This window comes from Micrasema longulum, unplaced genomic scaffold, assembly GCF_059751315.1.
Source record: "Micrasema longulum isolate JH-2025_06_02 unplaced genomic scaffold, ASM5975131v1 h1tg001242l, whole genome shotgun sequence".
Taxonomy (NCBI): Eukaryota; Metazoa; Arthropoda; class Insecta; order Trichoptera; family Brachycentridae; genus Micrasema; species Micrasema longulum.
In genome coordinates this window covers 1-25736 of record NW_028278429.1, presented here as the reverse complement: position 1 = coordinate 25736, position 25736 = coordinate 1, and the positions used below count along the sequence as shown (strand labels likewise).

At 34.4% G+C, this 25736-nt stretch overlaps 1 protein-coding gene across 1 annotated transcript in view; it reads left to right on the top strand.

Moving 5' to 3' along the window:
* LOC148276315 (laminin subunit gamma-1-like) overlaps positions 1–24110 on the top strand; it is a gene marked incomplete at its 3' end in the record, with an annotated part of 42538 nt that extends 18428 nt beyond the window's left edge. Inside the window, exons 2-5 of the mRNA XM_088234443.1 lie at positions 5598–5862; positions 19134–19251; positions 22766–22946; positions 23804–24110. Of these exons, the coding sequence (XP_088090569.1) occupies positions 5598–5862; positions 19134–19251; positions 22766–22946; positions 23804–24110 (871 nt within the window). The remainder of the gene's footprint in view (positions 1–5597; positions 5863–19133; positions 19252–22765; positions 22947–23803) is intronic.
* Positions 24111–25736: the final 1626 nt, after the last annotated feature.

Genomic DNA, 25736 nt, shown 5'->3' with positions numbered 1-25736 from the left:
TTCACAAGCAAAAGACGGAATATTCTAAGGTTCAGGCATTGAAAAAAATGCGTCCCCCTTCACTATCAATAACCGACTGAATCTGTTTCACATAAACACCGGACACAAAACAGCGTCTTTTTTTTTTTTCTTGTTATGAGTTCTATCTTCGTGCTCTCCCTCCAAATTTGTAGCTGTATTGGCGTCACATTCATTCTTCGCGTGGCAAGTCATTTTCCATGTTTTTTACTTCATCCTCTCACCTCTGTCTAGGTCTAGGTCTTCCAACCCTTCTTCTACCCCTGGATGTCCAGTCATGACTCTTAGTTACTCGCGCACCGGGCATTCTCTGTACGCGTCCAGCCCATCTCAACCTGAGCAGTTTTATGTGCGTCGAGATACAAGGGGCTTTATATAATATGCTGTACAATTCGGCTTTTTGCCTAATGCGCCACTATTCTCCGTCTTTTACGGGACCACAGATTCGGTGAAGGACTCTCCTTTCAAATGTATGTCTTTTACGGGACCACAGATTCGGTGAATGACTCTCCTTTCAAATGTATCCAGCATCTCAGCGGACCTTGCTGTCAGTGTCAAAGCCTCGTATCCATACGCCAATACAAAATTATTAAAGGAATAGTTCCGAGATATTTTCAAAATAAACTAAAAAATAATGAGTTCTTTCATAACTATGCAACAAGAGGATCTAAAAATATAAGACTGGAAAAGAAATCAAAAACAATGTCCCAGAACTGCCTTATGTACAAGGGAATAAAACTATTTGAAGAAATGCCAGAAAGCATAAAAAATGAAATTAATGTAAATATATTTAAAATTAAATGTAAAAAGTATATATGTGAAAAATATTAGGTAGTATAAAGTGTAAATAGTGAATATAATTAATGAAAATGTACATATGAAACAGTTAATATTATAAATTAGGATACTAAGTGTATAATATTGATAAATAATGTTAGAATAAGTATAGATGTAAATATTGTGTTGTAAATATATATTAGACTATGTTACATAGAACTAAATAAATAAATAAAAAATACAGTCCTAATAATGGTCTTGTACAGGTTTATCTTCGTTTTTAAAAAATAAATCCACCCTAGGTACTTTTACTGTGCCGTGGGATTTATACGACCCGTCTGAAATGGGTCAAAATAATAACAAAAGTTTACTAAAATTATCCTGACGAGCAATCCAACCTCATTCGCCAATCTCGAAAATGTTATCTTTGTTGCTATTTAGTTCCACAATCCAAAATCATAAACCCGCCAGATAATTTTTCGACCCGCTTTTTAATATTACCTACTCAAACACAAAACTAAGATACGAGGTGTTGTATTTTTGTTTTATTTTCATAAATATTTTATCAAGAAAATATTTGATTATTTTTCTTAAAATTCCTATAACGTTAAGATTTTTTTTTCTATATTAGCAGAATTAAATCTTGAAGTTAAGAAAAGGAAAGGAAAAACTTGAAGTTTTTACAAAGTATTCTAAATCGCTAATGGGAAATGTTCAGCGCTTATTTTTAACGTATTTTATTCAATGAGGAACTTTAGCCCTACGGGAAATTTTATACAAAAAATGTTTTTTGCGGTAAAAATTAGAGCATTAACTTATTTATTTATTTATTTATTATCATTATATTACATACACCCAATTATAATTTATGCAAAGTTGCTGTGACTGCCTAACTAACCATTCAGCATAGTTTTTTGAAAATGTACAAAATATTTATATTTTTTTAAAAACAAACTACTTTGAACGACGTGACGTGACTAGTTCATATGAATCAACCGATGATAAGAGAGTTGTGGAAGATTTCCGGTTCACTTACCGTCAACGGATTAATCGGCAGAACTGACTGAGAAGAAGCGGAAGAGAACTTGAGACGTCACACGCGGATTAATTTCAGAAATACGAAACCTTAAAACATCTTAGCGCTGATTATATGATTATGTACCAGTCCAGGGACTGTGAAATATTCTATTGTAAAAACACCCTTTTAAATACCAATTAATCAACCATGTCGGGATGCGAACCCGAGATCTTGCATGGTACGCAAACGCGCTGACTATTACACCACGAGGCCGTTAAAAAGGCATTAAATGTCGTATTATTATTGTTATCTGTCATAATTCCATGTCCACGGCCCAGTTGGAGCATATGGTATCCACTAAGAGCTTCTATGCATCTCTATCAGCTGCCAACTTATTTGCGTCTTCCCAAGTCAGGTTCTCGTCCCGAAGTTCTGACATAAACTGCCGACGAACATTCAGCAGTGGACGTCCAGGACCTGATGCCTTTTAAAATAGGCAAGCGTGGTTGAGGCTCTCAGAACGCATCCGCAGTATATGACCCAGCCAATCGTATTGCCTCCGCTTGACGACAGTTTTCACCGCAGTTTGCTGCGTCCGTTCTCTTATTACTTCATTCCTCACTAAGGCAAACTATCGCACACCCGAGACTCCTCAGTGACAATTTAGAGGCTTATCAGAAGATGGGAAATAAAAGACGTGGAAGGAAGTTATAAATAATACACTATAACATCCAGACCAATTGAGAAAAAAATCTTTGTTGGATTTTTTTCTTGTTACTGGCAAGAATCAAATCCGCGACGCCAGTTCCACAGTTGGCCGTTTGACCAACTGAACCATGACGCCTGTTGATTTTATTAACAGATTGGAGCTTGATCACAACACGTTTTGCAGCTAAAGAGCGCATGACACTTAAAATTTAGTCCCTATTTACACAAAAAGGTTTTTGCTGCATGGTTTTTATTTTAATATCGTATGCAGTTAGTAGCTATATTACAACACGTCCAGCAGCTACAGATCATGGGCAGTTGACGTTCTTACTTTATTAACATAGTCAGTTCAGGGCCTCGATTATAATGAGAAGATAACGACGTCATACCTTCACCTTGACGGTATAGTTGAAGATAAATTCCCTCTAGCGATTACAAAGATATACTACTGACCCCCCATCTTCAAGTTTTGGATAGGTACATCGATATGAAACAAGGGGAAGCGTGTGTCAGGTACACATATCTACGCTCTTAAATGACATAGCTTTAGTATGACGTCATCGTTGAAGATAAAAGTCTCCCGACCGACTATAAATGTACACTACCGATACCCCCACCATCAAGTTTTGATGTAAGTACATCGGTTCATACCGACGGGTCTAGAACCCCTCGATACGTTTATCTACGGGTTAAAAGTGGCAAAAAAAAATTTCACCTAGCAATTTTTCCTTTAATTATTTTTTTCTTAAAAGCCTATTAAAAATATGAGAGAGAAATAAGTTAATTTTGAAGTCGAATTAAATTCAGACATAACTGTCACTTTAAATAAAACGAACGCCTAGATGTAAAATTGATGTCGCTAGATTTTGTCCTATTAACAAATAAGAGTATCTAGGCGTTAGAAAGTTATCACTCTAAAAAAATAATTTAGGTATTATATTTTTTCCATCTGTTTTACCACTTTTTTTTCTGAGTGTATGTATCAAGACGTTAAAGGAGCCGGTTTTGTAGTCGATCGGTGTATACATACAGACGATCGTTAAGTGTACCGTCAAGGTGATTTCCAAAAGTCATACAAAATTTATGTTCAAGTTATCATTTTTTGCTTGAATTGGGATTTATTTGAGTTTATAATCGCTTTAAAGTGAGAACTTTTTATTACAGAAGCATATTTAAACTAAAAATGAGAACTATTTAAAATGATAATGACGTAAGGAACGCGGACTAATTGTTTGCGGTCATTCCATTGGCTTGTTTCGATCATATGATGTTGATATAACAAGTAGGTAGAACATACCGAGGTAAGATACAGATAGTACAGAAGTTAAGTATACCGTCTCTATATATACAGATGAAGATAGCGTTCATAATCGAGGCACAGATCCCAACCAAAATCTTACTTCTTTAAATTATCATTCCCTCAATTTTAAATCAGAAAATATAATAGTCACATTAGTTAAGTTTTAAGTTTGCAAGTTGAGTATACAATTGTAAAGCGCCCCTGAGGTGATTTTTCACAAAAATGGCGCTATATATTTATTTTTAAATCAGCCAAATGTAATTTTTATTATTATAGCAAGAGGAAACGCGGTTTGACTTTTCTTCATACGAACGTAGTCTTGTATTTTCTCCCTGGATTATGGGACTAAAACAGTGTTTTTTTTGCACTTTATAGATATATAGACGTACGGTATACAAATTTGATAACTGTTTTTGAAAAACACAAATAGTAACGACACAGAAAATTAGAATTAATAAATCTTAATTACGAGTATATCTTGATAAGGGACCACGAAAGCTCCGACCTTGTCGGTACCTTGTTCTTAGCGCTATGCAAGCTCCTGACGTCACTGCGACCTGTGAATGTCTATTGTGACGGGTCGCCGCGAGCAGTTCTCGCCGCCCAAGCCCCGGTCTATAAAGAGCATGGCTACTGTGTGTAAGGCGAAGGGTTTACATTTTGCTAAATCTCCCCCTCCAAGTCCAGATCCGTAAAGAATCTGGCTATTGGGTAGGGGGCTAGGTCTTTAACATTCTTAGGTTTAACCAGTTGTCTCCCGAGGATGAGGCTCCTTTTTTATGTAAAGCATCACATTTACATAGAATGTGTCAGGTGTTTTCTCATCTGCACTTGTCGGTACCTAATTTAATAAATAATAAATGGTGGAAAATATAATGTTTTTATTTTAATTTTAATTATAATTGTGACATAACCACATCTTTAAATATAAATGTAATATGCTCTCCCATCAGAGGTCCGAAACTGTGAGAGTGAAGTGATGTTTCGGAAGAAACTTAAAACCCACTTGTTTTCTAAATCATTTGAATAAATCCTTAGCATGTGGTGACAAAGTACATTGTTTTTCTTAAATTAAAAAAGTTAAAATTAAATATATATCTTTATATAATCACTTTGTAAAGCGCTCTTGAGGTATTATATTAGAAAAATGGCGCTATATAAGGTATCCATAATATTGATAATATATACTTTTTTTTTTTAAATAAAAAAAATTTTTTTTTTCAAAAATATTTACCTAATAGTCTTAAATTAAAGTCTTGCTGTGTTCTATACATACAACTCGTCAGCAGGTTCTTATAAATAGCTTCGATTATTCATACTTAACCTACATTGATAATAATTTTACTTCAAAAAATATTTTATATTATACCATATCTTATTACATTATTAAAAATACAAAAAAAAATTTCGATTAAGGACAATTTGAGCATACGTCTCAGTCCTGTATTTAACTCAGTATTGTTAATATTGTTTGGTAATATGTTAAATATTTTAGGTAAACTGTATTGCAGTGTCCTTTTGCCATGTTTATTACAATATCTAGAAACAGATAGCCCTTCCATATGGTGCAAAAAAAATAAAAATATTAGCTAACCTGGTGCTGTAATCATGTACCAACTTGTGTTTGTACTCGGAGTGCTACGCATGCTGACAAATTAAGTTGATCCAAAGTAAAGCCCTTACTGATAATTTATTTACAGATTTATACATCAATGATATTGAATTGTTGATAAACATTTTAGAATCAAAATTATAAATATTGCGTTTTTCTTACAGAGATGTATTCCCGAGTTCGAAAATGCCGCCTTCGGGGTGATGATGGAGGCCACGAACACTTGCGGCGACTCCGGAGACATCCGGTACTGCATTCAGACCGGAACTTCCACCAGGAAATCTTGCGACACGTGCTCCAGGGGACAGTTCCAGAGCTACTTCCTCACCGACCTCCACCACGAACAGGAGAACCAGACTTGGTGGCAGTCGGAGACCATGAACGAGGGCGTGCAGTACCCCAACCAAGTTAACCTCACCCTGCACTTAGGTAGGAGAAATACAGCTAACAATGTTCTGGGCGTGTTTGAATGTTTGTAGATAGGCTGGATGTTATTATACTCCCTAGGGAGTTATTCAGATAACCATTTATTGCAACAGAGAGGGAAAACATTTTTGAGATGGGAATATGGAAATCTAGGCATTTACTTATGACCTGTCATTGGCTGTTTTAAGTGGCCACTTTACACACTGTAACATTCGCCATTTTCTTTATGTTTAACATACACATTTCTTCAACTCTTCCATCTGTTGACTTTTGTGAAGTAAAAGAGCTGAAACCTTTGTAATATGGGTGAGATTTTTAAAAATTTTAAAAATTTACTTATATTTTTCTCTTACAAACTATAATTTATAATAAAAATAATGTGTCCTCACTGTTACCCGTGCCGAGGACACTTAACAATATACTTTTTTGAAATGTTTTTACATTAGAGAATAAACAAAGAAGACTTAATAAACAAAGTTAATTAACAAAATATTCACAGTTTTAAAAACTAGGTATATATGTACATTTATATTATTTATATTACAAAACGCACAATGAAAATAACAAAAACCTAACATCAGCTGTACACTTGTAGAGCGGTTGATTTAATATTGGTTTGAGCGAATGAGACAATCCATTTTACTTCTACCTAGCTCCACCATCCATTTTTTTTAAAGCCTTTTTAAACATTTTCTCGTTACTAATTGTTTTAATAGACAGTGGAAGTAGGTTATAGATTTTAATTGAATAATACTCAAAATCCTTTTGTCCGAAAGTGGTATTTGTTTAAGTCGTCTTTGTGTTGAGGATCTAGTGATTATATTATTTGTATGTGCTGTATTGTAGGGGTTATGTCTTTCATTTGAGTAAGAGTAGTTTTTGAATCTGTAAGTGAGTATTGTTTTAGCGTTTAATTGTTTTGGTGTCATAAGTTGTGATTTGAACCATTTTTTCACCTACTAGGTACGCCTGAAAACATTTTTTCAATTTTTTATTCTTCTTCTTATACCAGTAAGTTTAATCAGTAATGTTTTGGCTATGTCCAAATGTTTGTAGATAGGCTGGATTTCTTCCCTAGGTCATAGACTGTTAACGCCTAGACCTCCACATTCCCTCCTCGAAAAGGTTTTCCCTCTGTTGCAACAAATTTAAATCGAAATACTAGACTTATTATTACTAGACTAGAAATTTTAAATAAATAAACCAGACGCGTGATATCCGACTGAGAATGGCCCCTTTCACGTATATCATCCAAATACATACGGCGCGGCGCTGGAAAATAAGGTGGATTTAAATTTATTATATTCTTTTGCATTTATATAAAATATATTCTGTGGATACTCTCGGGTAAAAATCCAAGTAAATTGAGTGGAGATAAGTCTGCCCCATAGTGTACTGCTATACACGTTTGCTTGGCATTAAATAAGTATAGTTAAAAAATAACTATGATACAATAAATATCAATCCACCCTGTTATTTTACCAAGCCGTGTGGATTTTGGCATGGTGTGAATTGGACCCATCACGTGATGTCACGCAATGGGCTCGTGGTTCGCACGTGTACAGCAGTCCAGTCTCCGTGAATGTATTAGGTGTGACATAAGTTGTGTCCGTTCGTGTGTATTCTCTTCCATTATTTTACAACAAATTAGTCAATAATTCATCGCATCTTCACTGTACACTGCACAAATATCGCGAGAAGCTTTGGCAGCTTAATTCTTCGATTGAGTGAACGGAAAAAGTCGGAAAAATAATAAACTGCCCGATGAGCTAAAACACAAAAAACCGAATAAAAAATCCAGAAGTGTCGCAATTAAAAAATATTACTTAAATCTTTTTGATAATAATACTCGTAGTTATTAATGTAATTTATATAGATGGTGTAAAGTACCGTGTTTTTTGTTTCTTATACAATGTTTTCTTACTACTTCGGATGTATTAACTATGTATGATATTATGTATTGTAATAAAAATATTTTTTTTTATGCACGGTCCCAAATGAGTTTCTTCAATAACTCCTAGGAGGTATAATATGTACTTTTTGTATCATATGTTTAATTAATAATAAAAAAATGAAAAAAATGTTCGCTTTCGTCTACTTGATATTCCATTTTGAATGCTTGTAAACAAACAAAATAATGTAATTAACGTACAAGCAAACACAATATCTTGTAGAGCAGAATATTTTATTACGAATGACGTATAACCTTTACCATTTTTTTAAAACTTTTGGTACTCATTTTTAGATTTAGAATAAAAGGACAACAACTTATGTTAACGCCCAATACTTTGCCGACTGTTATGTGCTAGAAATTCTGCCTTTCGAGGCTCAGTTAAGTGATCCTACGGGCCTCATATGGCGGACTCTTTACAATTTTATACTTACATTCTAAGCTAAAGTGACATAATAATATTAAACGAACTGATTTTATTACAATCTTTGAGTTTATCTACTTACTGGAATTTACCCCCTCGGGAGTCATTAAGATTAACAAAATCCCGAGGGGGTGAAATCCAGTCTTTTGTCTACAAGCATTTGGACAAACTCAAATATTGTAATAAAACCAACTGGTTTTAGAAGAAGTTTAAACATTGGAAATTTGTTTTCAGACGTTGCCTAGTATGTGGAATAATTAAGTCAGATGAATCTATTCACAACAATAAAGGTTTCAGCTCTTTAACTTCACTAAATTAAAGTTTTAAATCTACGTAATATGTACGTGTTTATATTTCAATGAAAACATTAACGATAATGTGTAGATATATGTATATTTTTTATTCCCGAATGTATTATTGGATTCTTTTTGATTATTTGGATTTTCGGTAATCCGGATTTTCCTCATCCCCAATAAGTTTAGGTAATCGAGGTTCTTCTGTACATTCTGTGTATGAATAATATATGTTTATTTTATTAGGTAATTCAACAAAGATACATACTTGAAAACATACAATTTGTTGGCATTAGTCGACACAATTTCACATGCATATCGCTAGCCCAAAGCAACAGCGATATAAACTGAAACATTTAATTTTGAGATAAACACGCAGATATGTTTCATTTTTTTAAATGACAAAATACTTAACCCATTTGAAAATATAGTATTCATAATCTGCTTTAAATAATTTAATTCAGTCAGACTTTTGCAAACCTAGAAGTTCGGTTATCTCACTGTTGCTTTCAGCTAGCGACATATGTCGCCGCCAAATAGTAGCAAATCAGCAACTGAACTAAGCGGCTAGGCTGTTAATTAAATGCCGACGTTCAACTGAATGGCTAGACCGATCGTTAAAAGAGCGTGAGATGTAAGGGTTGAACGTCGCTAAGCTTATTTTAATACAACAAAAAAAATAGTTTTTTTTAATTTTTTTAAATTGTATTTTATATTTTGATTTTTTTGCACCACAACAGGCCAGGAGGCTCAATTACAGTGGTTTATTTCGTCACATAACAACGAAGCTAGAGAAAATAAAATTAATTTTTTGTGTTCTCACCGGGAATCGAACCTGGAACCTTCCGTGTGTGAGTCAAGCGTCTTAACCACTACACCACGACGGCCGTCGTTATGTGAAGTTAGGTAAGGTTAGGATAAGGTTGGGTTACAATTACAATTACAATTTTTAGTGAAATTTTCAGAGCAATAAAGTGCGTCGTATGGTCCAAATGTGTTTTTTTAAATTTTTATATAATCCTTAATTTAACTTAGTAATCAATCCTTAACTTAATAAATTAAATAAAAAAACTTATTTCAAAATTACTAAACTTGCCCCAACCTTTTCTAACCTAACCCGGCGGCTTTATTTTAATTCGGCCGTTTCCAAAGGGCTGGATTACAACCAACCAACACGTTGGGCGTTGAGTTATCTTGCTTTATTCAACGAACGGCCTAGTTATTCAGATGAATGCCGGCATTCAATGAACTGCCCAGCCGCTCTGTTGAGTGGCTGATTTAAATACATATTTAGCGGCGACAAATGTATTATTTAGATACCAACTATTATTATGAGCGTAAAATAATGAATGTTAATTGATGCCTCGAGTAAGGTGTTCATATAGAAAAATAAAAGTATTACGTAAAATGTATTAAATTTTTACATAGTAAAGGTGTTACAAATTTTAAACATATTTTTTTATTTATATGTTGTATCTTTATTGTATAATTAAGATGCCAATGCGAGATAGCAATATAAAATAAATATTAGCGAATGTCAATGCGAAGTGAATTGCGAGAATTGCGAAAATTGCGAGCGAAATTTCAGAAATATTCTTATTTGTTTTTTTATGTTTATAATAGGGAAATATCACTTTTTAAAACATTTTTTAAGTAATGAAGGTCAATGAAATACTGTCCAGTAAAAAAATTGATTTGCTAAAGTAGCTCAAAAAATACTTTTAAATTTGTAATTTGTATTCGGGCAAAAACGGTCATTCCATTGGCCACGTCCGCCCCTAATACGTCACAATTCTTGTTTATTTGTTTCTGACATTGAAATTTATGTAGAACAATTTCATGAATCTTGACGTCACAGCAACCAAGGCCAAACACATCGCATTTTTCTACTAACATATTTTTAGTGAATTTCTTTTTTACATTTATGTATGAAAACATTTCTCTAAAATATTGATTTTCAAAATACAATTAATTATTTTTAATCCATTTCATATATTTTTATCGGTAATCGTAGAATGGGAATCGTAGAATGAACAAGGGGACACAATATTGCCAAAGCTCTTTACGCTAGCCTTAGAGGATGTATTTAGAACCCTAAATTGGGAAAATAAGGGTGTAGAGATCGATGGCATGTACCCAAGTTACCTCAGATTCGCAGATGATATAGTGGTCATAAGTAAAGACATGGATGAACTAGGCGAAATGATTATAGAACTACATGAGGCTTCAAAAAGGATTGGTTTGGAAATGAACATTCATAAAACAAAGATTATGAAAAACAATAAATAAATACATAAACATAGCAGTTTTGGAATATTTTCTATATTTACACCGGTAAAATTGAAATATGTGATTGCGCAGCAGGATTATACGTCGCGAAGCGTAAATATTTTGACATTTAATATTAAGTGTTCACGGATGTTCCATTGTGATCGCGAATACGGTAAACAACTATGGTGAGAAATTGTTATCACGTCGGTTATTAGCACGTCAATAGTTATTTGTGATTGAGCTACTGGTTGTCTTTTTCGCATAATATCGGGGAGGCATCTGTGAGAGAGTGACAGAAAAACTGTGTTCAAATATCTATTCATCAATTTTCTCTCACGCCGCATATCCTTTTAGTAGCTTAAATTTCTGCCATCTTCTATTGGCCGTTTGCGCTTTAGAACACGTGTTGAAATGACCAAACAGCACATGTTACTCAGTGAATGCTTCTTCTGTGCCTATTTACATCCACCCCAGGGTAGCTGTAGCTACGCAGAACATTATGGGATTTGAGTTCCCAGAATTTGAGTCCGTCTGCGCCGAATGGTCAACGATATTTTTTCAAATATAAAAATGTATTATAGTCGACAATAAAAATAAAAAGGAACATGAAACTACGAATAAGTACAGGCTTATCGGAAAATACGAGCACTATACTTAGTTTAAAATTTTAATATTAAAAACATTTTTTACTCTATGTTATGAAATCTTACACTATTTGTTTGCAAATTTCTTGGGTATACGGCAAAAAACTTTAACTCTCAAATCCCTGTTTCGAGAATTCAAACATTTAAGTTTGTTCCAATTTTACTCTTATATGTAATTTGAATAAAGTGAGATGTTAAGTGTTCATTTAAAAACATGTTTTTAATTTTTCCGTTTCTTAATTTTATATTAAGTAAATAATAAGTTATTTAAATCTTTAAGCCTGAATAAAATACCCGCTATACGACTTAACCTTAAATTTATCTTAAAAATTACAGATATATGAAATGTAATATGGCTAAGTGTAATTTGCCAGTTTGTAGAGCGTTAAAAACTTCATCGTTAAGTCAAATCCGCATATTTTCGAGTTGACGTTTTTTGCCAGTATACCACTTAATTTACGAGTTATACGTGGACCGGTTTCGAGGTTACTACCTCATTGTCAGGACTTATACTAACTTGAAATATTATCTTAAAAAAATAAATAAAATGGCTTTGCATAATAAATTGTACGCTTTTGCCAATGTCATGTTGAATCATTTTATAAACAAACTGGTTCGCAGTACGCAACCAGAACCAGGCCCAACTGTCGGGTCTGAAAGCAACATAAACATAGATAAGTCTAACAGATCCGAGAAAGTTCTCTCCTTTCTCGTTTCAAAACTAAAAAGGAGAAACCCTCCACCAAACGATCAATCCTCCACCCATACAACAACAAAATAAATTATTTTAATTAAATTACAAATTTAAAAGCTTCAATTAAATGAACTTAACAACAGAATCACCATGTAAAGCGCCCTTGAGGTATTTTATTACGAAAATGGCGCTATATAAGTTATCCATAATTAATTAATTAATTTAATACTCATCCAACAACAGGCCACAGTCGAGCACTACAAATCGATTCTGTTATTTTTTTTATATTTAAGCAAAAGGTTGTATATAAATGGATTCCTGCTCGCTAAGATGAGTTGGATATTTTTAGGAAGAGAAATTGGTGGGGCCAAAATCTTGAAAAAGGTTGGCATTTGGTCATTTATTGGGCAGACAAAGAATAGGTGGTTGAGATCTTCTTCTGCAAAACGACAATCGCAAATGGGGGAGTCAAAGACACCAATTCTCGCAAGGTGAGTCCTCGTACAGCAGTGCCCCATCCTCATTCGACAAATGGTGGATGTATCTAATTACATGCGTTACTAATTATATTAAAAACTATTTCGTCACTAATTGTATTAAAAACTATTTACAGAAAAGAAGAAAAAAAGAGAAAGTAAGAAATTAACCAGTCGACGTATAACTCTTAATTAAAGACAAATTTATTAACAAAAAAAGTATGTAAGTTTATTTGATGCTAAAAAGTAATTCATAGTTTGTACTTAATATTTATTTTTAGTGCCGAAATGTGGCTTTTATTTGTAAAAAAATGTACGTTACTCACTTGCGATACAAAATCACAAATACAATTATATTAAAATAAGTGGTAATGGTACAAAGGTGTTAATTAACTAATATTTTTTTTTTTTTTGAGCGAATATAAATAATGTACTCGTATTATTATTATTATTATTGACAAATAAATCACTACCCGTTTCCAGGGCCGTTTACAAGTGGACAATTCAATAAATATGACAATGTTGTCTTGTCCCAGCTCCGCGAACATCCTCGACCGCGCACACGCGGCGTTTGTTACGAGCGAATTCACGAAAAATATTATCAATTCTATACCGGGATGTATTGGAATTGTTAAATGACAAACTGAATAATAAAAATGATTTTTTTCTGCAGCCACTTTAGGCACAGTTTTTTTTAGGAGCGACACGTTTACGTCAAGAAAATCATTACGGTCAGAAGGTCCTGTCCGTACGTGTTCACACGAGGACAACGTGGCCGCTGGCCGGCGCGCGCGGTGGTGGGGGTAATCATTGTTCCGCGGGGGTAGCCTGCCCGTCTATCTCGGTGGCGACGTCTCGGGACAATTCTTTGTCCGACAAATTGCTGTTTTCGCGTGGATAATGGTCGAATTCTGCGACAAAACAATCTTATAGTTTACGTGTGAACGTCTTTTAAGAAACTGTACATTTTCGCGGCCTTTCGAATACTGGTGAAGTTATTTGGGTTGTTATGACGTGGGCTTTAAGTTTTAAGCCTCTATAATCTAAGCTGATGATAAGCGCTGTTATGTTGTCGGAAGGAAGTGCTAAAATCACGGCTTTACACCCCAGAAACACCATCAGCCTTGTTTATTGATTTTGAATATAATACCTTGTGAAATGACATAATTCAATTATAAAATATATATATATAAATATATATATTAACTCATTGTTGTACGAATTTATTTTAGAATAAAAAAATGTGCATGTTTTTTTTATAGCCATCAGTTATTATTATTTTCAATTAAAAACGACGGTTTAACAGTAAATAATTATATTTATATAAATTACGTAACAAGTAAACGCATTTTCATTGATTTTAACCGTAATCATATGCCTGCATTATAATATATGTATAAACATTTTTTTAGATCACTCATAGCTTAATTTAAATTTAATACAAAAATTTCGAATAAATATAATTACCCATAATCAGGTGTGGTCTTATCACCCGTGTGGTCTTAATAAACAAATAATTTAATACCTATTTTTGATCATGTCACGAGCTAAGTTGAAATAATAAATTAAGAATGTCACCGCAATAAACATTACAATGTAGTCATTATTTTCCTTAAAGTGAACTATTTTAAACTAATTGTATCCAAATGACGTTAGATGGCCTAACCTACGTAAGCAAAATTTGAAAAGCCGCCGAATTGAAGTTCATCAATGCTTAGATTTTTAGATGACTCATGACGATTGTTTCCTAGAACCTTGCTCTTGAAAAATCCTTAATCGTCTCCTGCATGTTAAGAATCTTATTTTAAAATTTTACCCTTTTTTTCCAAAAGAAAACTTCAACATATCTACACTAATTCTTATTGGGGGTCAGTGCTTTGCAAGCTCCTGACGTCACTGCGACCTGTGACGGGTCTCCGTAAATAGTTCTCGCCCTCCAAGCCCAGGGCCCCGATTACAATGGAAAGTTAACAGAGTTATCTTCGACTGTCTATAAAGAAAAAACTATATTTGTGTACGAAAATGAGTATATTTGCATGAACATTTAAAGCATCTTCGTCGGTAACCTATAATTGAACATGTTTTGTAGAAAAAAATGAATATACATTCTGCTTTTCATACACAAAACATAATTTTACTTTGTAGATAAAATTGTAGACAAATGTTAACTTCCCATTGTAATCGGGGCCCAAGTCTATAAAGAGCCTGGCTACTGCCTGGAAGGCGCGAGTTAACGTTTTGTTAAATCTCCCCCTCCAAGCCCAGATACGTAAAGTGTCGGGCTATTAGGTAGGGGGCAAGCTCTTTAACATCCTCAGGTTTAACCGGTGGTCCCCCGAGGATGAGGCTTCTTTTATGATGTATAGCTCACTGAATGTGTATAGGTGTTTCCTCATCTGTACTGCATAACCTACATCTAGAAGTTTCGGAAAGGTTCATTCTAGCAAGGTGTTTGTTCAATCTGCAGTGCCCTGGGCGGGCTTTAAAATTTACTTTAAAAATTGTGTTTTTTTTCTTTTCTTTTAAATTTACTTTAATGAAAAACTTTATTTCTTTATTTTATGTAAGGATCGGTAAGATAGGTAAGGTAAGGCTGTGACCTGTTTCAAGAGGAAACCACAGAAAACTCGTCAGAAGAAGGCGGACCGTTGTAATTCGTCAACAGATCTTCCGATCCACTTGAAGAGTGTTCGGCATTTGGTGTCCCGCTATCATTGATACCTTTTATTGCCTTCACTATATCTGTCATGTATAATGATGGCTCTCTTGACAAGTCCCTATGACTAATCACTACATGCACATCGTGTAAATCCTCATTTAGACTTCTGCATCGCGCCTCCAGTTGCATTCTCTGCAGACTAAAAAAGGGGCAATGCATCAATAGATGGGAGACATCTTGGAGAGTAACGTCATCGCATGGGCAAGTGTTCATCTCAGATATTTTGTGATATCCTTCACTTGATTTCGGCCAACATATCTAACACTACTACTACTACTACTACCATCACGCCATTTCCCCGTAGGGGTAGGCAGAAATAATGGACCGCCACACACGTCTATCCTGGCATACATTCCTAGCTTCTTCCACATTCATACATGCTCTTCGGTTCTGTCTGCTTTTGACATGACCAGACTTAAGATTTTGGTTTATCTGATCATGCCACGTCTTCCTTGGTCGTCCTCGTCTCATGTTACCGTTTATTTTCTCCATATATACTTGTTTTACCATTCTTTCGTCGTCCATTCGTTCTACGTGACCAAACCATCTCAGAGACCCTTTCTTAACACTAAAATGCTATAATTTGCTTTGTGTAAAATCAATAAAATAATTTTAGTATGTCGACCGGTTAAAATAAAGTTTTTTTAAGCCTTGACAAAGAAACAGTTGTGTTCTGAAACCGGTCGGCTTAGTGAATTTATTTAAGTGATTTTAAATAAAGTAAATACGTAGTTATAAAAAAAATGTTTTGAGTATGCCCAAATATTTGTAGACCGGCTGGATTTCCTCCCTAGGGAGTTATTTGGATCTATTTTTTTTGCGACAGATAGGAAACACATTTTTAAGGCGGGAATATGGAAGTCTAGGCATTTACAGGGCTTATGACCTGCCATTGGCTGGTTTAAGTGGCCACTTTACACGCCGTGTAACATTATTCATTCTGCCTATGTTTAAACATCCATATTTCCTCAACTCTTCGATTTGTTGACTTTTGTGAAGTAAAAGAGCAGAAATCTTTATTGTGTGGGTGAGATTCATTCATATTTTTTAATGTTTGTTTTCATGTTAAATAAAGATTTACCAATAAAATATATTTTTAAAAAAAATATGACTTTTGTGAAGTAAAAGAATTGAAACCTTCAAGTAAGAGAAACGTGAGATTTATCCGGCTGAACCATTTCACCTACTAGGCAACGCCTAAAAACATTTTTTTATTTTTTGTACTTCTTATACCAGTTAGATTTAAAAATGGGGATTTCGACAGAATATATATAAATATATAGTTGGATAATTTATATAGCGCCATTTTTGTGAAAATCACCTCAAGGGCGCTGTACAATTAATAAATATCCCAGTACGTCTTGCAGCTACAGAGCGCATGGACGGTTGGGATTCTAGTTCCTCGTTTTCAATTAAGATCAATAAAAAATTATAACAGATGGGAGCTAGATTACAGGACGTCTTGCAGCTACAGAGCGCATAGACAGTTAGAAATTTAGCTCCCATTTACACATTTTAAAAATTGACAAATAAATTTAGTGTATTAATGATACTAAAAAAAAATGGCATTGACAGAATGGTAAATGTTACACAGTGTGTAATGTGGCCACTTAAACCAGCCAATGACAGGCCATAAGTCATGTAAATGTCTAGATTTCCATATTCCCTTCTCAAAAATGTTTTCCCTCTTTGTTGCAACAAATTTAGACGTAGTTATATTATTAAACATTGAAAATCACACAGGTGCTAGGTGGTTTAAATATTAATTTTAGACTGATTTTTTTACATTTAAATACTTTTAACGATTTCATGTAGCCTTATGATGTCACTAATTCGTTTCGTTAATTCATTCGTATTGTATGAGAGGGAACGAGAGCGAAATATGGTTTTAATTGTGTTAGAATGAGAAGGATATATGGCGAACGAACGAACTTACGAAACAAAATTGTGGCAGAATAAGCCTGCTGATGCAAAAAGTTGAAGTTAAAGAATAGGCATCTACTGGCTTAAAATTTAGGAGAGTGGTTCCACTTTACAACACCAAGTCATTCTTTAGAGCGGCTGTGAACAAAGTTTAAATAATGAGGAAGTTCAGTGCAACGGGAAATTGGGTATAAAAAATGTTTTCTTACGCGCGGTTAAAAAATTACTAAAATTATTTTGATAAAAATGAACTACTTTGCACGACGTCTTTAGTTCTCTGAAATCAACCGAATTCATAGTATTTTGATATATTTCCTGTTATCGGGAATCCAACCCACCAATCAGGATAACTCGCCGTAGAGAACTTGAGACGTCATCGGCGGAGTTATTTCAAAATCACAAAACTTAAAAAAAATATAGCGTTGACAATACGATAGATAAAAATATTTTCTTATAAATAGCTTAATTTGATAGTCTATTATCGAATAAAATCATATAAAAAAGCACTGAACTTGAATTATTGTAATTATGCTTGCCAACCTAGACTGTGGCGTTGCGCTATAACGTCGCTTTAGTTCGTTTTTGTCCAATATACCATTTTTGACGAAATTGAGTTAAGTGTGCAGAAGTTCTAAATAAAAGCCTTTATTTATAAAATCTAAATGAAAAATATTTGTAAAAAAATTGTTTGAGGTGTTTTTTTAAAACTAATTTTGTCTTAAGGTGTGGTCATTAGTAGCTCCTATTTCCGCCGATTTGTGTTTTGGTCTGTTGGAAAAAATCGAACCGAAGCGACGATAACGAGATTTTTTATTTTTATTTTTTATTTACAATTTAAAAAAACCCGTTAGTGTTACATTAGAAATTTAATATTGTCTAGTCATTTTATGTCTCGTCTAGTCTAGTTAGTTCAGTCATCATGTGCTTTTTCAGATTGATTTTAAATTTGTCTCCATTAAAAGTTTTCAAGTAGTAAGGTAGGTCGTTGTAGTGTTTAAGTCCATTATGTAGTATTTTTGACTGTCCTGTGTTTGTCTTTGCTTTTTCAATATGATAGTGTTTTTGCTGTCTGGTGTTATATTTATGTATGTCAGCATTTTTGACTAATATTATGTCGTCGTCTTGTATGTTTCCCAGTGTTATTTTGTGCACAATTTTTAAGGTCTCAATTTTAGTCAAGTAGTTTATGTCAAACTGGTGTGTTTTTTTGTACAGTTCAGTCGTAGAGGTCAGGTAGGGTAGGTTGTATGTAAGTTTAAGAATTTTATTTTGTTGTCTTTGTATTCTTGTTATGTCTGTCTTGTTACCAGTTCCCCAGAAGGCGATCATGTAACTCAATTTACTTTTGACATAGGCTTCGTACATCATAATTTTTTCCTTTCTTGATATAAAATCTTTAATTTTGTAGAAGAGGCTATGTAGTGATGCCATTACTTTAGTGAGTCCGTCTATGTGTTTTGTCCATTTTAATTGTCTGTCCATTGTGAGTCCTAGGTAAGTCACATGTTCTAGTTCTTTAAGAGTTTCGTTGTTTATTTTTATGTTCATGTTATGGTTCTTCTTTTGTGTTTCGAAATGTATTAAATGTATTATTACTACCAAAATGCATGTCATAACAAATCCCGACTGAAAAATAATTGTATACATATTGCAAACTATTATTTATGTTGTGGGATGAGTAATATCCGAATTTCTCATTTATTCATGTATTTTATTTAGTATGTTTACTCATAATCCTTTACATTAATTATCGTACAAATTACACGTTATCGGATTATTACCTTATGTTGGTCTGTCTGCTTACATTTCCCGAAAGTATGTATTTTGTCGTGGCGTCTGTTATTTCTAAGAATTTGTAAAAGTCGTAATTTGATTGCAGGAAAGGCTTTCGACATAACGTACGTAAGGATTGTGTTCTATTCCCCAAGACCCGAGAGTTTTGCAATTTACAAAAGAACAAAGGAAGACGGAAACTGGGAGCCATACCAGTATTACAGGTAAAAATTTAATTATTAAAAAAAAAAGTTTTTTTCTGCGTAGCGTTGTTAAAATTGGCGTAGAGCGATTATTTTAATTTTATTGTCTGTGTTGATAATTTTTTTTAAAAATTTTATTACATTTTTATGTCAGATATTTATTAGCTGTTTAATATGTTTTGTAAACTAAATAAACAAATATCGCAACTAAAATTGTATAAGAAATGAAATGGTTGCTTATCCAATAATAAATTGCTGCTGTGACGGAATAATTAGCATTGAATGAATGAATTTTTGATAGCGTTCGCAACTGCTAATGCTAATTTTAATGTTTAAAATGTATGAACTAAACAATTAACTTATAAGACTTGTCCAAATATAACTGTCTTTTTCATATGCATTGTAAATGTTAACATTCTTTATATTAATACCTATTTTTGTCAGTATAAAATCTTACGCGTAATTTCCAAAATTATAATATTCTGAAATATTTAAATACCTACATTTGTACATAGATATGAATATTGTAACTCTTTTTATATTTGTGTTTATTTTTTTATTAGATAATTGAAATATGTAAACAAGTAATTAATAAATATTATCAGTATCATTATAACTTGATGGTAATTATAATGATAGTAATTATTTATTTATTTCACTGTTGTTCGCAAGTACTAAATTCTTTGTTTTAGGTCCCGACTAGCTAGGAATTTCCTGCGTTTAGGCGAGACCTTTTTTGTTGCATGTTTGTTTATTGGATGATGATAAACCAATTCAAGTCAGCTCTTAAAGTAAAAATTGAAACGAATAATAATTACAAAATTTAAGTAAATATTTAAAAGTAACGATTCAAATTAAAACAGACAAAATATTATGACAAAGAAACAGTTCAAGACATGATATTATTTTATATCTGCAATAAAAAAATCATTTATTCTTTAAAAAATGTTATTACATAATATGTTTATAGGTTAAACTAATTGGTTAAAAAAAATCACTATAAATTCACCGCATAAAAGAAACCAAACTACTTTTAGAACTGCATTTTAGTGAAAACCCATAGATAATGTTAAACGACGCGACGTACACAATAATAAGCTAATAGTGCGCTACAGCTGTAGAGACGCAATTTCGCTCCATTGCATAGAACAAAAGCGCTGCAAATTTTTGGTTTAACAATAGATGTATAACGGATGGTTTCGTCACTGCGCTTGTGATTCTCGACATGGGTACCTACGGGCCCTACGGCCCATCGTTTTGATGTTTTGCTGTAAACTATAGCTAACTTCGTGGTTAATAATCTGAGCTTGATTTTTAGTTAGTCTGAGATACCCATAGAAGTATCCTTAGTTAGTAATATCGGCAGTTGGCAGTTGTGTGACACAAAATAGTAGGTATGTGAAACAGGACTATGAAAATAAGGATAATGGTTCGCATGCTTAAGAAAGTAAATTAAAATAACATTTAATTCCATCACTGTACACAATAACAGGATAAAAGTATTAGTATGCGAAACAGTAATGCGAACGCGGAATATTTATTTATCTATTTGACAAATTTACGGACAATGTCCAATGTAAACAAATCATACAACGAAAAACAATAATAATTCAGTAACAAATAATAGAAGCAATACAACAAAGAAAAACAAAGACAAATTAATACATTAGACAGGCATTATGGAATCCCGGTTAATTCTACAAATATACAGTCAATTTGGGAATATTTCTCAAGTCTATTTGTAAAAAAACTCAATTTACAATCAAAATAATTTAGATCTTGATTTTCATTTACAAATCTAATCATTCTCGGCATGTAAACCATAATTAGTCTTATGATGACCGAGGAACAGAATTTTATTATTTCTGAGTATTCGTGAAGGAGCACAAAAGATTGGAGAATAGTCGGGACATCAAATAAACTATTAAGTATTTTAAACATGCAAATTAAATCTGCATTAAATAGACTTGAGAGACTGGATATATTCAGGAAAGTTCCACGTCGGTATAGTTATAGTGATCTCTTGTGATTCCTAGTTTGTACGCAATTTTTCTAATATTAGCATAAGCAATAGCAATGTTATTTCACACGCTAAGCATTAATGCTTCGCACGTTAGTAAAATAGCGGTTATTTCAATCGCTCATTGCTATGTATCATAATATAATTGATTTTGTTGCTTTTATGTGTCCTGCGGTGCTATTCTGAACCGCTCTCGCGGGCGTAGAATACACTTTTATCTTGCGTATTTTGTAAGTAAATACGCGAGATAAAAGCTTTTTCTACGGCCGCGAGAGCGTTTGGAATATCACCCCTGGCGGATGAATAATACAGTTCTGTTAGTGAAGTAGAACCAGAATACTGGTCGAGTGTTTTAAGACTCGATGGCTACCTCAGATAATATCCTGAAAAAGGAAATTGAGCGGAGATTTATTCGCCTAACAGTGTAGCAGTCAGCGCATTCGCTTACCATGCTTGTGGGCGTAGGTTCGATTCCTGGCAAGGGCGACGTAAAATGTTAGTTTAAAAGCTGTTTTACACGCAATATTTAATCAGCTTCCGAAGCGTTAGATTAATCACCTTACTGAATGTAACTGAGATTCGGTGTCCTAATGCAGCATCATATAATTAAGAATAGTTCTGAAGGAGCGTAGAATCATATTTGAATGCATCGGACTGTGTCCAATAATTCCCCCACTAGGCCCTACTTTTGCCGCGCGCATTCGTGAGGTCGCAGCGTAATGTTGCTTGATGGGAAAAAAATCATAACACAAATGTAAGGTAAAAAAAAGCAATCTGTTAATTTCTCTGAAATTTTATTGTGCACGCGGAAATATTGACTGACACAACAGAGTAGATAAGTAAAGGGTCATTTAATAAGAGTAATTGAATTAATGAACTCTAAACTTAAAATATAAAACAAATTCTATTTTACATAAAACGGATATTTTTATATCATGTTAAATAATATTTGATGTTTTGAAGATAATGTCGGTCAAATGTTCACCACAAAGTTGTTTAATCCGAGATCCAATTTTCATTAATTCTCTCATTAGATGAACAAAGTAGGGTGAAAAAAATTACTACCTTGGCAACACAAAAATTCCATTTTGTTTCTTCGACAATCTGACAGAAAAATAATTCAATTTTTAAGTAATGCATTTGTTATATACACATTCATTTGGTAATTACACATGAAATGTGATTCCATCCTGTTTCTTTAAGATCCTAGCAGTATTTATACACTTTAAAAGGACACAACACGGCATAGTTGAATTCAAATCAGGAGTTGCGTACTGAGCGACGTCTACACAGAAACTAATGGGTCTAAACGTAAACCTACTCATTTATGAGTAGTTGAACCGCCTTCTGTTTGATGTGCGTATGCGGTTTCTGGACTATTCTTAATTCTATGTGCAGCACTCTATGTACATCGAGGTGCAGATAGGGTATGATGATGATATTATGTGCCTAGTTCTTCGGGTAAAATAGTATTTGAATTGTTAAGTTAGGCTGTACATATTTTTTGTATTCCAGCGCGACGTGCCGCGAGACATACGACCTGCCGGATTATGCGAGCGCGCTGGGGGCCGAGACGCGCGCCCTGTGCACCAGCGAATACTCCGACATCTCTCCACTCCGCGGAGGGAACGTGGCTTTCTCCACCTTGGAAGGACGACCGTCCGCCTTCAACTTTGATACGAGTTCCGAACTGCAGGTGCGATATTCATGTACTCGATGAATATTACCCATTTATTAGTTCAAATTTGAGGTGCCATATGTTAACGAAAGGAGGACTGTAAATGAAAAACTAATTTCATTTAGTTTTGCGATAGGGAAATATTTGAAGAAAGGATAGGAACATGGAATGGAAACCTACCTTTAATTTGATGTGAATGTTCTTCAATTTCGGGCACTGGATGACAAAATGAACTGTAAAATGTAACAGTGTTTTCAAAGACGCGCGACGAATCCAACCACTTTTTATCCGATTTTATGTGTAGTCAAAAATGTTGTTTTGTTTTGGTTCTAAATCCGAATCTTCTAATTTTGAATATCTTCTATCTTGATGTTAGGTAGGTACAATAAGGATGGATCAAGGGAAGGATGGGAAAGAAAGGTAATCGGCCAGGAATAGTATCGACAAATGCTGTTATTTACTTAACAAAAAAAGAGCATCAAAAAGTTATAGGAAATTATATAAAATGCTAATTACGCATATTTGAGTAATGTTATGTTAGTTACAAGGTTTATATTTTCATTTGATTTAATCAATGTTTTGAGTATGTTAAAATGTTTCTAGACTGGCTGGATTTCTTCACTAGGAAGGTCATGAGCCCCGTAGATGACTAGACTTCCATATTCCCTTCTCAAAAATGGATTCCCTCTGTTGCAACAATATTATATTTAAATAACTGCCTAGAGAGGAAATTCAGCCTGTCTACAAACATTTGGACATATTCAAAACATTGTTGATTAAACTGCCATAATGCACAGCGTCCTTCTGGTGATTTGAAGGGGGGCAGGACTTGTCTTCGGTTGCGGCCACATGATGTCCATTTGTTTCCTCCTCAGGTGTGGGTAACCGCGACGGACATCCGCATCTCGCTCGACCGCCTCAACACGTTCGGAGACGAGCTGTTCCTCGACCAGCAGGTTCTGCAGTCGTACTGGTACGCCATCGCTGACGTGGCTGTGGGCGCGCGCTGCAAGTGCAACGGCCACGCGTCCAAGTGCGACTTCGTGTACGAGGGGGGCGCCAGGCGGCGCGTGTGCCAGTGCGAGCACAACACGGCGGGCCCGGACTGCGACCGCTGCAAGGAGCTGTACAACGACGCCCCGTGGGGCAGGGCTACCCAGCATCATGTGCACGAGTGCAAGGGTAAGTGGCTGATCTGAACATTATTATTTCCTCAATGTCAAAATACCGTTTTGAGATTGATTTATTTATTATATTTGTGGATTGTGGCTTTATTTATTATATTTGTGGATTTTGGATTGTGGTCTCACTGCTATGCAGATGATACGCAGATTTATTTTTATTGCAAACCAGGCGAGAGAAGTGTGCTTGTCAATTTAATTGACGGATGCATCAAGAAAATAGGAAAATGGATGGTTGAAAACAGACTAACATTAAACCCATCGAAAACTGAACAACTGTGGGTGGCTTTAGCCAGACGACAGAATTTGATCCAGGATACGGCTCTACCCAATGTAGGGAGTACCGCTTTACCCACCGTTAAACTACTGGGAGTTTTACTCAATTCCGACCTTTCTCTGAACGATAAGTTCATGCTTCTACCAGCTGAGGCAAATTAAATGCATATGCAAAAATTTGCCGGTTGATGCCGCCCGTCAATTAATAAATGCGTTTGTAGTGTCTAGAGTCGATTGTTGTAATGGTATCTATGCAGGTCTACCAATGAACAAAATGACTCGCCTACAATCTGTATTGAATGCCGCAGCGAGACTTATTTTCGGTTTCTCTAAGTTCAGTCATATCACTCCACTACTTCGGGAACTACACTGGCTACGTTTTCCACAGAGGGTCGAATACAAACTCTGTTGGCTTATGTATAAGTCACTGCACAACTCTGCTCCGGAATATCTAAGGGAACTATGCATTCCAGATGAACTAGCTGACAGGCGTCTCACGCTTAGATCTGCTAGGTCTACGGCGAGAGGAAAAGTTATTGTACCTCTACGCAAACAGCGCACTAAATTTGGTGAACGCGCATTTGCGGTCGCAGGCCCTATGGCATGGAATGCTCTCCCAGCAACGGTGCGAGGCTGTGAAAGTGAAGTGATGTTTCGGAAAAAACTTAAAACCCACTTGTTCTCTAATTCATTTGAATAAATCCGTAGCATGTGACAACAAAATAAATAGTTTTAATTAATTACAAATTTAAAAGCTTCAATTAAATTAATTTAACAATATAATCACTATGTAAAGCGCCCTTGAGGTATTTTATTACGAAAATGGCGCTATATAAGTTATCCATAATAATAATAAAGAACATAATACATAGTAGCAAAGGCAAACAATGACAATAAAAACAGGTATAAAGTATTAAAAAAAACATGGTCTACATCAGGCGCGTTCCGTCCATAGATACTGTGGATGCAGCGCATCCCTTGAAAATGAATAAATTATATGAATTTTACAAAAAAAACATTATTAATACGAAATAAAACCTTCAATTATGTATTCCTAAAATTCTCACTGAGAACGTTCGGGTGCACGCGATTCAAACAATATCTTCAGTATACATACCTAGCTACATATGCGTATTTCCTATATTGACGTACGTACTGAATATCTAGGTATCATGTCTTGACAGCATTTGTTGTATACGCGGGATGCTGCTTGTCGAGTTGCGTCTAGTTCCCATAGCAATTGTCCAAATTTTCGCGCACGCACTTTTGGTTCATAGGGTTTTAGATTTCTCTTTCGAGACTTAGAGAGATAAAGAGCATCCAACTTGTAAAATGCAAAGAAAAAACGACA